At 36.2% G+C, this 11,657-nt stretch overlaps 1 protein-coding gene across 1 annotated transcript; it reads right to left on the reverse strand.

The window, feature by feature from the left end:
• Positions 1–7,735: 7,735 nt before the first annotated feature.
• LOC129749835 (uncharacterized) lies at positions 7,736–8,505 on the reverse strand. Its single transcript, XM_055744930.1, has 2 exons — positions 7,916–8,505; positions 7,736–7,848 (listed from the first exon to the last, which is right to left on the reverse strand). The coding sequence occupies exons 1-2, from the start codon at positions 8,169–8,171 to the stop codon at positions 7,736–7,738; spliced, it is 369 nt and encodes a 122-aa protein (XP_055600905.1). The 5' UTR covers positions 8,172–8,505.
• Between the last annotated feature and the right edge of the window lie 3,152 nt (positions 8,506–11,657).

An 11,657-nucleotide genomic window follows, 5' to 3' on the forward strand; every position in this document is an offset into this window, starting at 1 on the left:
TTTTCATCAATACAAATACCAAGTTTTTGGTTTTTTGGCGATACAATTTGGATTTTTTAGGCCGAGAGTGTCAGCTGTGCTTTCTGCAGCCTTTTAGCAACTTCGGATGTATGTGGTGTGCAAAGGTTCTGGAGCATATGATGATATTATCGAGATAGTATACGACGAATAGTTTCATGTCCGAAATAAGATGTGTCATGAGACGGGATAGGGCCTCGCCGTACAAAGGCCAAATGGAACCACTTTGAACTGAAAGTGTCCTTTTGAAGGGATTGTAAAAGCTGTAAGTGGTCTTGAATCACGATGTAGAGGCAGCTGTCAAAAAGCATCCTTTAAATTTAGTGAGCTGATGTATGCACATCCTCCTAGGTTGTTGGATTGGATACCCCTCGTTCACCATAACGCTGTTAAGGTGTCGTGCGTCCAAGCAGACTGAGGTTATGACCGAATTTATCTCTGCCAATTCAAAACTATTTGAGGGGTCGTCGAACGCAAGCGAAGAACCATTACCCTCTATTGCTGATTCCCCGCCTGAGAGTTTTCTGCGTCTGTTCGGTAGGCGAAGCAGCTTCTTAATGAGTTGCTTTTGCGCCCACAACGGTAGCAGAATAATATCGCCTGCTGCAGTGGGCAGTTTATGAATCTGTGGCCCTCTTCATCGCAGTTCCAACAAATTCGGTTTGGTTGCCTATAAATGGGTCCTCCTGCTACTGTTAGGTATCTCTGCTGTCCAACTGCTGCGCTTTGCGCCGTTTGCGATTGATTATCCGGTTGCGATGCTATTTGTTTTCCCGTATTTGCTTGTCCTCCATACCAGTTTTGAGGATAAAGAATTTGCTGGTGAGGGTGTTGATACCCTTGTTGCAGTTGTTGAGGCTGCTTATACTTTTGCTGCGGTTGTTGATACTCCCGTTCCCGTTGCTGTTGATATTGTTTCTGTGGTTGCAGGCATCTTTTGCAGGAACGTCCTCGGAGGCTGCTGCTGTTTTTGCCTCAGTGCTTCAATGGTGGTTGGTTTGGAAAAACAGTCCGATGCTAGGGCTAAATTTGGCTTGTCCCTTCGGAAAAACCTCTTCGTGCCCGAGGGAAACTGATGATTTTGGCGCGCAACATTGCCAAGTTGCTACTGGGCCCTTTTCGCACGTTAAGCTGGTTTGTTCCAGAACGACTTAACTTTGGAAAACTTTTATAAGGAGTCGTCATTTGGTTATTGTAATTTTATTGAGTAACGATAGCCTTCTTTGGTAATATTTACATAAGGTTAAGAAGAGTACAGGGAAAGTATAAAACAGGAGAATCAACGTAATCACAACACATTTAGACTGGAATAATAACTTTAAACAGTTCTTTTAAAACTGGTTCTGGTAGGTTTAAGTTTTGTTTCTAGGGGGATGCTGTTCCAGCTTGACGCACCGTGCACCATGATACTTTTCCCGCTCGACATGGTGTGCCTGGGGATTATGAAGCTTCGGGACCTCTTAAGCTGCACTCTTTGCAGATTTTGTTGGAGATAGTCGGGTAACAGGCCTTGGTATCCTTGCCACATGAAATCTAGGATCCTGATTTCAAAGTTAGCTTAGCTTAGCTTAGCTTGATTAACTACTCACATCCACCTTAAACTGTAAAACCCGAAATGCATGGTTGAAGAAAATGTATTCATGACTTGTTCAAAAATCTAATTATGATGAAATCTAGGATCCTGATTTCAAAGTTGTACAATAAGTCATGTCCTAAGATTGTTTTGCGTACGTTGGCTGTTGGGGATTTTTTTTTATTATCTGACAATTTGCGCCGGGGTCTTCAGATTTTCCCCAAAATTGAAAATTTGGTTCATTTTTGCGACTTAAAAACACATGTATTTTTTTAGATTTCTAACATTTTTATTTTTTGAGTTAGCTTCGGTTAGATTTTTTTGTCAATAAAAAATAACCATTTTTCAAAGCTACATAACTCTGTTGTTTCTCAACGGAAATTATAAAATAGCACATCAAAATGCATTGAAATTTTATCAGCTTTCCAAATAGAATAGTTGAAAAAAAATTAAATAATTACCTTCAACATGAAAAGTTGTAAATAAACTTTAAATGGCGTCTAAAAGTACCGTCTGCACCACCGAATATTTTGCAAAAAATACCATTGTATAGCTCGATTCATGATGCAACTTTCATCTGAAGACACCAAAGTTGGCCATCAACACCTTGAAGAGTTATGAAAGAAATAATGACAATAAATCTCTATTTTTGCATCGAAAATAAACAATGGTCGAACCACTGCACTCACATATGGAGATAGCAAGCACTTCTAACAACATGGAAACAAAAGAACTTACCAAAGCAGGTAAAAAACACTACTTTTTCGTGCTTTGTAGAGTGTTTGCAGCAAAACTGACTTTAAATTTTAACCAAAATTCTGAGTACCGTATTGTTTATGTGATATAACTTATAATGGGAATGTTGCTTTTACAACCTGGTCATATATTATATAACTTACTAGCTGATCCCGTACGAACTTCGTTTCGCAAGCAATCATAAAAATGTGATAAAATTAGATGATTTTTTCCAAACAAACTAAAATATTCTCTACACTAAACAAAAAGTACCTTTTCTAAACAGTAATTTTATTGAAAAGTTGGAAAACCACCCCAAACTCATCGATCCTTTGCATGAAATTTTAACTGAAAATTTTACAATACGGATCAATTCGTCTCACCTGAAAGAACCCCCGTGTATTTTTTTTTACATCCATATAATCGCCCGTATCTTTAAACCACAAGTAAATATGGCCGACCGCTTTTGCAGACCCTTTACACCAATATTGCCGACCCCTGCCACTTTTGCTGACCCCTGCCCCGAAATAGGATAATTGGAATCAATTGTTTGTCCTTAAATCTCCCGTGTGCTAGTTTTCATCTCAATCCGGTGGATAATAACGTAAATATTACAAAAAAAGGTAATTTGGACGACCCCTTTGGCCGACTCCTTTTACAAAATCTGACACCTGAAATCGGATGCCCGACTTTTAAAAACCACGTGTGTGAATTTTCATTCAACGCAATGTAAAATAACGTCAGTATCGCAAAAAAAGTGAACATGTGATATGGACGACCCCTTTCTCCGATCCCTTACACCAAATTTGATACCTGAAATCGATTATCCATCCCTGAAAACTTTCGTGTGCCAATTTTCATCTTAATCCAAAGTATAATTACGTCAATATCGTAAAAACAGTGAACAGGTAATATGGACGACCCCTTTTTCCGACCCTTCCATCAAATTTGGATGCTTGGAATGAATTGCTCATCCCTTAAAACTCCCGTGTCCCAATTTTCATCTCAATACGATGCATAATAACGTCAATATCGCGAAAACAGTGAACAGTTAATATGGACGACCCCTTTGGCCGACCCCTGACCAAGATTTGGATAATTGGAATCATTTGTTTTGTGTCCTTAATAACACCTATGTCCAAATTTCCATGACAATCCAATGTATAATAACGTAAATATCACAAAAATATTGAAAAGTAATATGGACGACCCCTTTTGCTGGCCCCTTTTACTAAATTCGTTACCAAAACTCGATTGTTCGTCTCTCAAAACTCTCATGTATAAATTTTCGTCTGAATCCGATGCATAATAACGTCAATTTTGCAAAAACAGCGAATGATTTATATGGACGACCCCTTTGGCTGGCCTCTGACTCCGCATTTAATACCTGGAAACGATTGCTCGTCACTCAAAATTCCCATGTGCAAATTTTCATTTCAATCTGATGCATAATAACGCCAATATCGCAAAAATATTAAACAACTGATATGGACGACCCCTTTTGCCGACCCCTGACCCAATATTGAATACCTGAAACCAATTGGTCATCTCTCAAAACCCTCATGTGCAAATTGTCATCTCAATCCGACGAAAAATAAGATCAATATCGCGAAAACAATATTTGTCTTCTATGGGCGACCCCCTTCAGAAGGGGTCATCCGAAAATCTGAAAACATTTTTCATCATTCCTGGTCCTAATGAGCATCCATGCCAATTTTCAGCTCTCTAGCTCTAAAGACGGCTGAGTCTATAGAGGACAAACAAACAAACAAACAAACAAACAAACAAACCCACAGAAATTGCTTTTTATATATATAGATTAATTTTTCGATCAAAGATCATTGTGAAGCATAATCAATGCCAATAGTAGAAGGTTAAGTCCCTGTGTTTGGGATCACAAAAATGTGATTAAAAAAATGAAATATAGACATGCTTTACATAGTTTTTATATCGGGAGCTAAGCACTGGACACCAAAATCCTTTCCCATTGAACAAAAAAGTATGAGAAAGTGGCACAAATGTTGTAGAAATAATCAAAGAGCTCAGTATGGCCAGCCCAGGCTGTAAAATGATGCAAATATGATACTTTTACCGTATTCGTTTTCTACATTCGCCCAGTTTTGAGGTTTACCATACTAGAACGAACATAATTCGTCGTAAGTGTTTTGCTACCTCGATCGCTCACACACGAATCTTCAGTGTTCCACCGTCCATTTTAAATCAAATCTGGGGAGTTACGGATGCAAAACTTAGCGCATAAACTTCTAAAAATGACAGTAAAATGTGCACAACTTGTTGTGACCTGGTGCAAAACTGGGTATAAACGAATACGTTATTAGATTTTTGGATATAACATGAAGTCAGTTAAGCTGCAACAATCTACCGCCCCTTCTTTCATAACAGTCCCATATACAAATATAAGCAAGCGAGACAATCAGCTTTTTCTGTTTTGGAATACATTTTTAAATTGTGACCACCACTTTCAGCATAGACGAAAATCGTTTCTAGGTTGTCATAATAAATCGTTAGGCCTGAAATTTTCGAAATTGGGTTATTGGTAAGGTCGAGAGCACCATTTTTATTCATTATGGGACTGTATTATGGGACCATATTTGAAACCTTTTTCGAATCTACTAGCATAACAGTCCCATACAAAATATATTTTTCTCACCAAGCTACTTTCTAAGACTTAAATTTGATAATTTTTGAACTTCTAAATGCAATTGTCAGAAAAAGAAACATACTTTTGCAAAAAAAATATCATGAATTCCATTCCATTCATTGTAAGTTGAATCTTTTTACGATTTTTTATTGCATCCGATAGTTTTTCGCTCAGGAAGCCATTCCTTATGAAGTCAGACCTGCCTTCGAAAACTAGTGTGCATCATTCGACATCAAGTGAGTTAAAAAAATGTTTAAATGATTCAAAGCAATAAACCAAAGACTATTTCGCCGAAAGAAGCATTGAAAAGCAACCAAATCCATGGTATTTCACATATGGGACTGTTATTCAGGTATATTTCATATAGAACAGCCACGAATTGATTTTTTTTTTCGAAATTTCTAGACAAAACCTCTTTTTTTAGTCTTTTATGTTGAAGCCATATGTTGACCTAAAATGACGAAAATTCATATAGGACTGTTATGCGAGTAAGGGCAGTCTGAAAAGGACGAAAAAACAGTGTTTTTACCAGCTTTGATAAGTTCTTTTGTTTCCATGTTGTTAGAAGTGCTTGCTACCCAAGTAACCATAAGCATTAAGCCAAAACCCTGAATCAGCATTAAATCAACATTTCTAATGCAAGTTAGCATGAAATCAACATTTCTAATGCAAGTTGGCATTATATCAACATTCATAATGCTTTTTAGTTTTATATAAGCATTATTAATGCATAGAAGCAATAAAGAAAATTAGCACTAATGATAGCACTACATGCACATATAGAGTAGCTGTAAAGTTAACAAGCATTAAGAGTGGTGTGACCCGAACAGTACTTGAAGTACGGGTTTTTTCACCCACCTTATCAGCATCAAGAGATGGTCGAAATGGTAAAGGCGCATAGAGAGATACAGGCTGCTGCGGGATCCTCGGTTCGAGACTCATCAAATGATGTAATCCATATGTCAATTATAATCACTTCTTATTTCATAGAAGAATTCATTAAGCAGGCATAATCCTTCATTCAGCAGGTAATTGATGTGGTAGATAATAATTATTTATTTAATTTTTGTTCATTTTAATTATTCAATTAAAAATAATTAAATAAACAAAAGGTGTTCTAAGTATGCATTGTTAATGCTTTTGTACGGCTTGCGAAAAATGACGTTTTGATGGTGCTCTAATTCAGCATTTGTAATGCTAATTAAAGGCTATGTTGCGATAGCATTTAATCAGCCCGCTATTTCGCCTTTTTAGCATTAAATCTGCATTATATACGCATATAGTGCAAAACAAGCATTAATACAGAGTTATATATGGGAATATAGTGTTGATTAAGGGCTATGTTTTAGTGCTTTTGGTTACTTGGGTATCTCCATATGTGAGTGCAGTTGTTCGACCATTGTTTGTTTTCGATGCAAAAAAAGAGATTTATTGTCATTATTTCTTTCATAACTCTTCAAGGTGTTAATGGCCCACTTTGGTGTCTTCAGATGAAAGTTGCATCATAAATCGAGCTATACAATGGTATTTTTTGCAAAATATTCGGTGGTGCAGACGGTACTTTTAGACGCCATTTAAAGTTTATTTACAACTTTTCATGTTGAAGGTCATTATTTAATTTTTTTCAACTATTCTATTTGGAAAGCTGATAAAATTTCAATGCAATTTGATGTGCTATTTTATAATTTCCGTTGAGAAACAACAGAGTTATGTAGCTTTGAAAGATGGTTATTTTTTATTGACAAAAAATCTAACCGAAGCTAACTCAAAAAATAAAAATGTTAGAAATCTGAAAAAATACATGTGTTTTTAAGTCGCAAAAATGAACCAAATTTTCAATTTTGGGGAAAATCTGAATACCCCCGGCGCAAACCCGTCAGATAATAAATAAAAATCCCCTGTTGTTTCTCGTCGTCTGAGGTTGAAAACAAATCTCTCTGAAGATTTGAAGCATCGATGAAGAGCTCCATATAGTCCGGGATAGAAGACAACATCGCAGTAGGTGAATATCGGTACAATCACAGATTGTACAAATTTCAGTTTGGTAGGTTGTGGTAGGACCGGTGCAAAACGTCGAAAGGTGCGAAGCGTGTTGAACACTTTCATGACAATTTGGTTCACGTAAGGTGCCCAGTTCAAATTGCAGTCCATTGTTAAACCTAGGTTCACTACCTTGCTAGATTGGGGGATAGTTTCCCCACAGAATAGGATGGAACTGTTTGCCCGGTTTTGCAGAAGATGATTGCTTGAAGATTTGGTTACAAGTCCCTTTTAATGTTTAAATATTCGCTTGGGTAAATATCTTGGAGACCAAACCCGGGAGAAACACGACCAGTATCATTCAAATTTGGGAATTCGATTTGACTTTGAATTTGGGAATTCGAGGACTTGAACCTGAAATCTCCGCTTCAGTACAACGGCATTAATCGACCATGTGCTCGCTCGACTAAATCCCGAGTCGATGGGTGGGGTTAGAGAAACACGCCGTTGTACTGAAGCGGAGATTGCAGGTTCAAGTCCTGCCGGTGAGCCGTTGTATCTTTTTCGAAAAATTCATGATATTTACGGCTTATGTTCTTTCGTTCTTTGATAGCTTATGTTTCTTTAATTCTTTTCATCACCTACGAAAATGTACCTAAGACAGATTTTGGGTTCAATGTTTACAAGGACGAATATTCTCATATATTGCGTAAACATTTACTACACAACACATAATTTTACACTTATGGCACATTTATTAAAAATAATTACACTTGATTAAAAACCTCGTTCAATGATTGATTATCCTTGTTTTCTGCAATTTCTTTGTTCACAAATTGTTGCCGTTCCGAGATGCACTCTTCTCTCACGCGTTCCAAAGCTAAAAAAAATCGGACACAAAAGTTTAGTCTACAAAAAAAAATAACTGACCATGCAGCAAATTTCACCTTTTAGCAAATCCATTTCGTCAATTTCGGAATTGTTGATACAGTCCAGCCGTTCCCGGAACTTCCGCGTCAAACTTTTCCTCCGGTAGTCCGCCTCGATGTCCTGCTTGGTGCGGGGAACTCGGAACCGGATGCAGCAACACAGCATTACGACCACCCCGAGAACGGATCCGAGACAAAGGAACAGCAACTGCCACACGCGTACCCCCAGGCTGGTTTCGTGCTCGAAAATGGCCTCTGCCTCATTGGGATCCATGTGCGAATGAGCCTTGACTGCAGGCGCGGTGACACAACAACGATGACCTCGATGACGCGATGACCACACACCACGGCACGGTTCCAGGGATCCAGCACCGGAGGGAATAGGATTTTAAAATCTAAGCTATCCCTCTGGAAAATGTTGGACGATGCGCTTTGTGTAAGGTGTTTGATAGGAGATGCTTATCTTAACTGGTGCTTTGGCTCATTTGATATTCACCTGGGCGGAAAATGCACAAGGAATGTGTCATGGAAGGGAAAAACCGTTTGGCGAGCTGTGTGGTGCGATCAAATTTATTGCGCGCCCTCCAGGAGGTATGATGCGAAAATTTTGGAAGGGTGGCACTAGAAAATGTGATGAATGGGGTAAAAATAAAATCTAAATGGATATCAGTGAACAGAAGTTTGAAAAGAAGAGCGGTAATTTAAAAAAAATAAAATTGAAGCAATTTTGTAAGTATTTTTGTTTGTTGAGAAGCTGAACTAGATTGATTATAAATGATGGTAAGTTATCATATTCTAAAACGGATTTTTTTAATCTACCCAAATTCTACCAGTTTATCACTTAGAAGTAGCACCCTAGACGACAGTAAACTTTACACCCTTTTACTTTAGTTTCCATTGTGTAAAAATTCCATCGCACCCAAACATGAGCGCAAGACCATACACCCCCAGTTTTCAGTGGTGATCAACTAAGCTGAAGTCTAAAATAAATCAAATCCTAAATTTATTTTTTAATTTTTTTTGTTCCACCTGAAAATTCGATTTGACAATAATAACCGGATGTGACCAACATATTTCCCTGATTTTTTTTAAATATTAAAAAAATCGGGAAAAATTCTGGAGTTCTATTTAGAACTTCCTTACAAGACCGAAAAGAAAACTTTGGCAATGGTCGAATAAAAATACCGTAATTCATTTGCAAATTACAAATTCTAGTGAAATGTTTCCATCTCGAAGTAAATCAGATTATTATGTATGATAGAAATTTCGATAGAGATAGATCATTCTCTAATAGAACAACTAGATTAGAAAAAATACTGCCAATGTTTCTCAACGATAGTCACAAGAATGAGCACATTGCTTAAAAAGAAAAACACCCATTTTCGACGATTATAGCATCATTTACCACGTACGATAACTCCTCAACACCATGCGGACAGTTTCCTGTGGAACCTTCTTAACAGCTAAAAAAGTTAAGTACAAACGGAAATTTTCATTTGCTTTCCAGCAATAGTTCATCAATCCAATTTTTTGCTGGAAACAATTTCTTTCTTTGCTGATTTTTCAACAATTTAGTTTGCTGAACTTTCCAGCAATAAATATTGTAGGACATTTTGCTGGAAATTTTACATGCAGAACAGCTCCTTCATTACATGAACTTTAGATAGATTTTTTTTGGTTTTTTTTTTAATATGAGGCAGACATGACTATTTAAAAAGTCAATCATTATTGTTATGAATTGATTTTGATAAGGCTATGATCATTTAGTATCCGGGCACTTTATTTCGGCGATAGCTACGTTAATGGAGCTCGGATATACAAAATTTTAGTAGCGTTGTGTTGGTTATGAAAAGGATTATCTTGACTATTTTTGATAGATTTTTAAGTTAACGTGTGTTTGAGATATTTACGATGCAAAAAGACATGGTAAAAATAATTTTGCACAAATTTGCTCCTTTTACGCATTTTGCGCCTCGCAAATTCTTCATTGTTGACTTGAAAGCTCATGAACTGTTGGTTTTTTCTGATATTTTTTTTCGAACCGAATGGTTAAGAAGTGTAAGGAGCCAATCTAGGATGCTCAAGAAGTTCAAACCAAGCATCGGAGTGCAATCTTTGATCTTAAATATGGTAAAAAGTCTATGGTTATTGCACTGATAAACTGATATAATTCCGCACCACATTTCCATCAACCAAAGGTTCGTGTCTTAACTGCTTAGTAAGTGAATAATACAGTGGTTGTGATGGGGCGCTAGCATTCAAAAATTACTCCACGTGTACGAATGACACGTAGAAAAATATATAGCATATTCATTATCTACCAAGCATTTTTAGCCTGCTTCAATTTTTATGCGTGCAAAAGTATAAGTTGCTATGGTGTTCAATTTTTGTTATGTTTTCCTCCCAGGAAAAAAGGTCCCGATGGTTGAAATGTACTAGATTCATTGAGCTTTGAAATTTGCGGAATAAAATTTTAAACGTGCCTACATATGAAAATCAATTCTTCATATTAAAAAAAACTATTCCAATTAAAAGATATTAAAATTTAAAAAATAATTTCATAATATAATTGAATTAAAGTTCAACAGTTTCTAAGAATTAATTTAAGCAAATGAATAAAAGTTATAGATTTAAAGACTTTCAAAGCGAAAATGTGCTTTATCTTATTGGGGAAAAATCACAATTGTTTAAAAAAAGGATATTCTGGTGAACGATGTAGTCAAGGCATTTTATTAGAGAATACACTTTATAGATCATTTGAAATTTTTTCAAATTTCCTCTTTGAATAAAATTTTTCAAAAGATCATACACTCTTCTTCAATAAGAATTGAATTGATCCGATACAGTGAAACTAAAATTTAAACTAACTGAGTTACATAACTCTTCAGAAAAATATTTTCGAATTGTTAAATGAAAATTGAGTGATTTCGAAATTTAGCTATTGGTATCATTACATGATCGGGGAACGAAGCTTAGGGAATGATGAGCTAGTTAGCGCCAGGAACTCTGGGCGATGAATATTTTTCTCCTACGCAGGGGAAGTTATATCAGCTTATCAGTGGTTATTGGGGATAACTGAATGCAGACTCCTTGCATAATGCAAAAAATCCATTTCCGGCAGGAGAAAAGTGTTGCCTGACTAGTAGACACCAAGTAAATAACTAATAATGATCTGTTCCAAAGATCGCAATCTGTGCATCCGGTTGTAACGCAATATGACAGATGTTTTCTAATGTACAAAAAAAATTATGTTAAAACCGGATTTCAGAAATCAAATTCTTCGAGATGCCTACTCATGAAAAGGTTCCAACCAGATTCCAATTGCTTTTTCCAGGTGAGTTTGTGTAAAACATCATGATTTCGCAAAGGTTTTGCTTCTGTAGTAAAAAAAATAAATCAATACATGACTGAAAAAAGTGTGCAAAGATAAAAAAGAGATTTTACGAAAAAGTTAGAGTATTTGTTGAAATCATTGATAATTTTTTTTTTATATTTTTACATTAAATGTCATATTAACACCTTCATTTCCCCCATATAAAGTTTTTCGATCATATGATAGTTTTTAAAATACACACGTTTGTAACTGCCCAGATACTAAATGATCATAGCCTTAGTAACTTCTGTATCAAGAAATAATTGTATGAATTTCATTATAGCTTAGCTTAGCTTGTTTGACTACTCACATCCACCATTAATCGTTTAATCTACCATGCTTAATCAAAAGTTTATAAAAAATAACAATTCTCAACTTTTTACAATT

The sequence above is a fragment of the Uranotaenia lowii genome, chromosome 2, assembly GCF_029784155.1.
Source record: "Uranotaenia lowii strain MFRU-FL chromosome 2, ASM2978415v1, whole genome shotgun sequence".
NCBI classification, from domain to species: Eukaryota; Metazoa; Arthropoda; class Insecta; order Diptera; family Culicidae; genus Uranotaenia; species Uranotaenia lowii.

Coding starts and splice junctions, on each gene's coding strand:
- LOC129749835 (XM_055744930.1), bottom strand. CDS start 8,171: ATGGATCCCAATGAGGCAGAGGCCATTTTCGAGCACGAAACCAGCCTG. Junction 7,849..7,915: donor CGAAATGGATTTGCTAAAAG/GTGAAATTTGCT, acceptor GATTTTTTTTAG/CTTTGGAACGCGTGAGAGAA.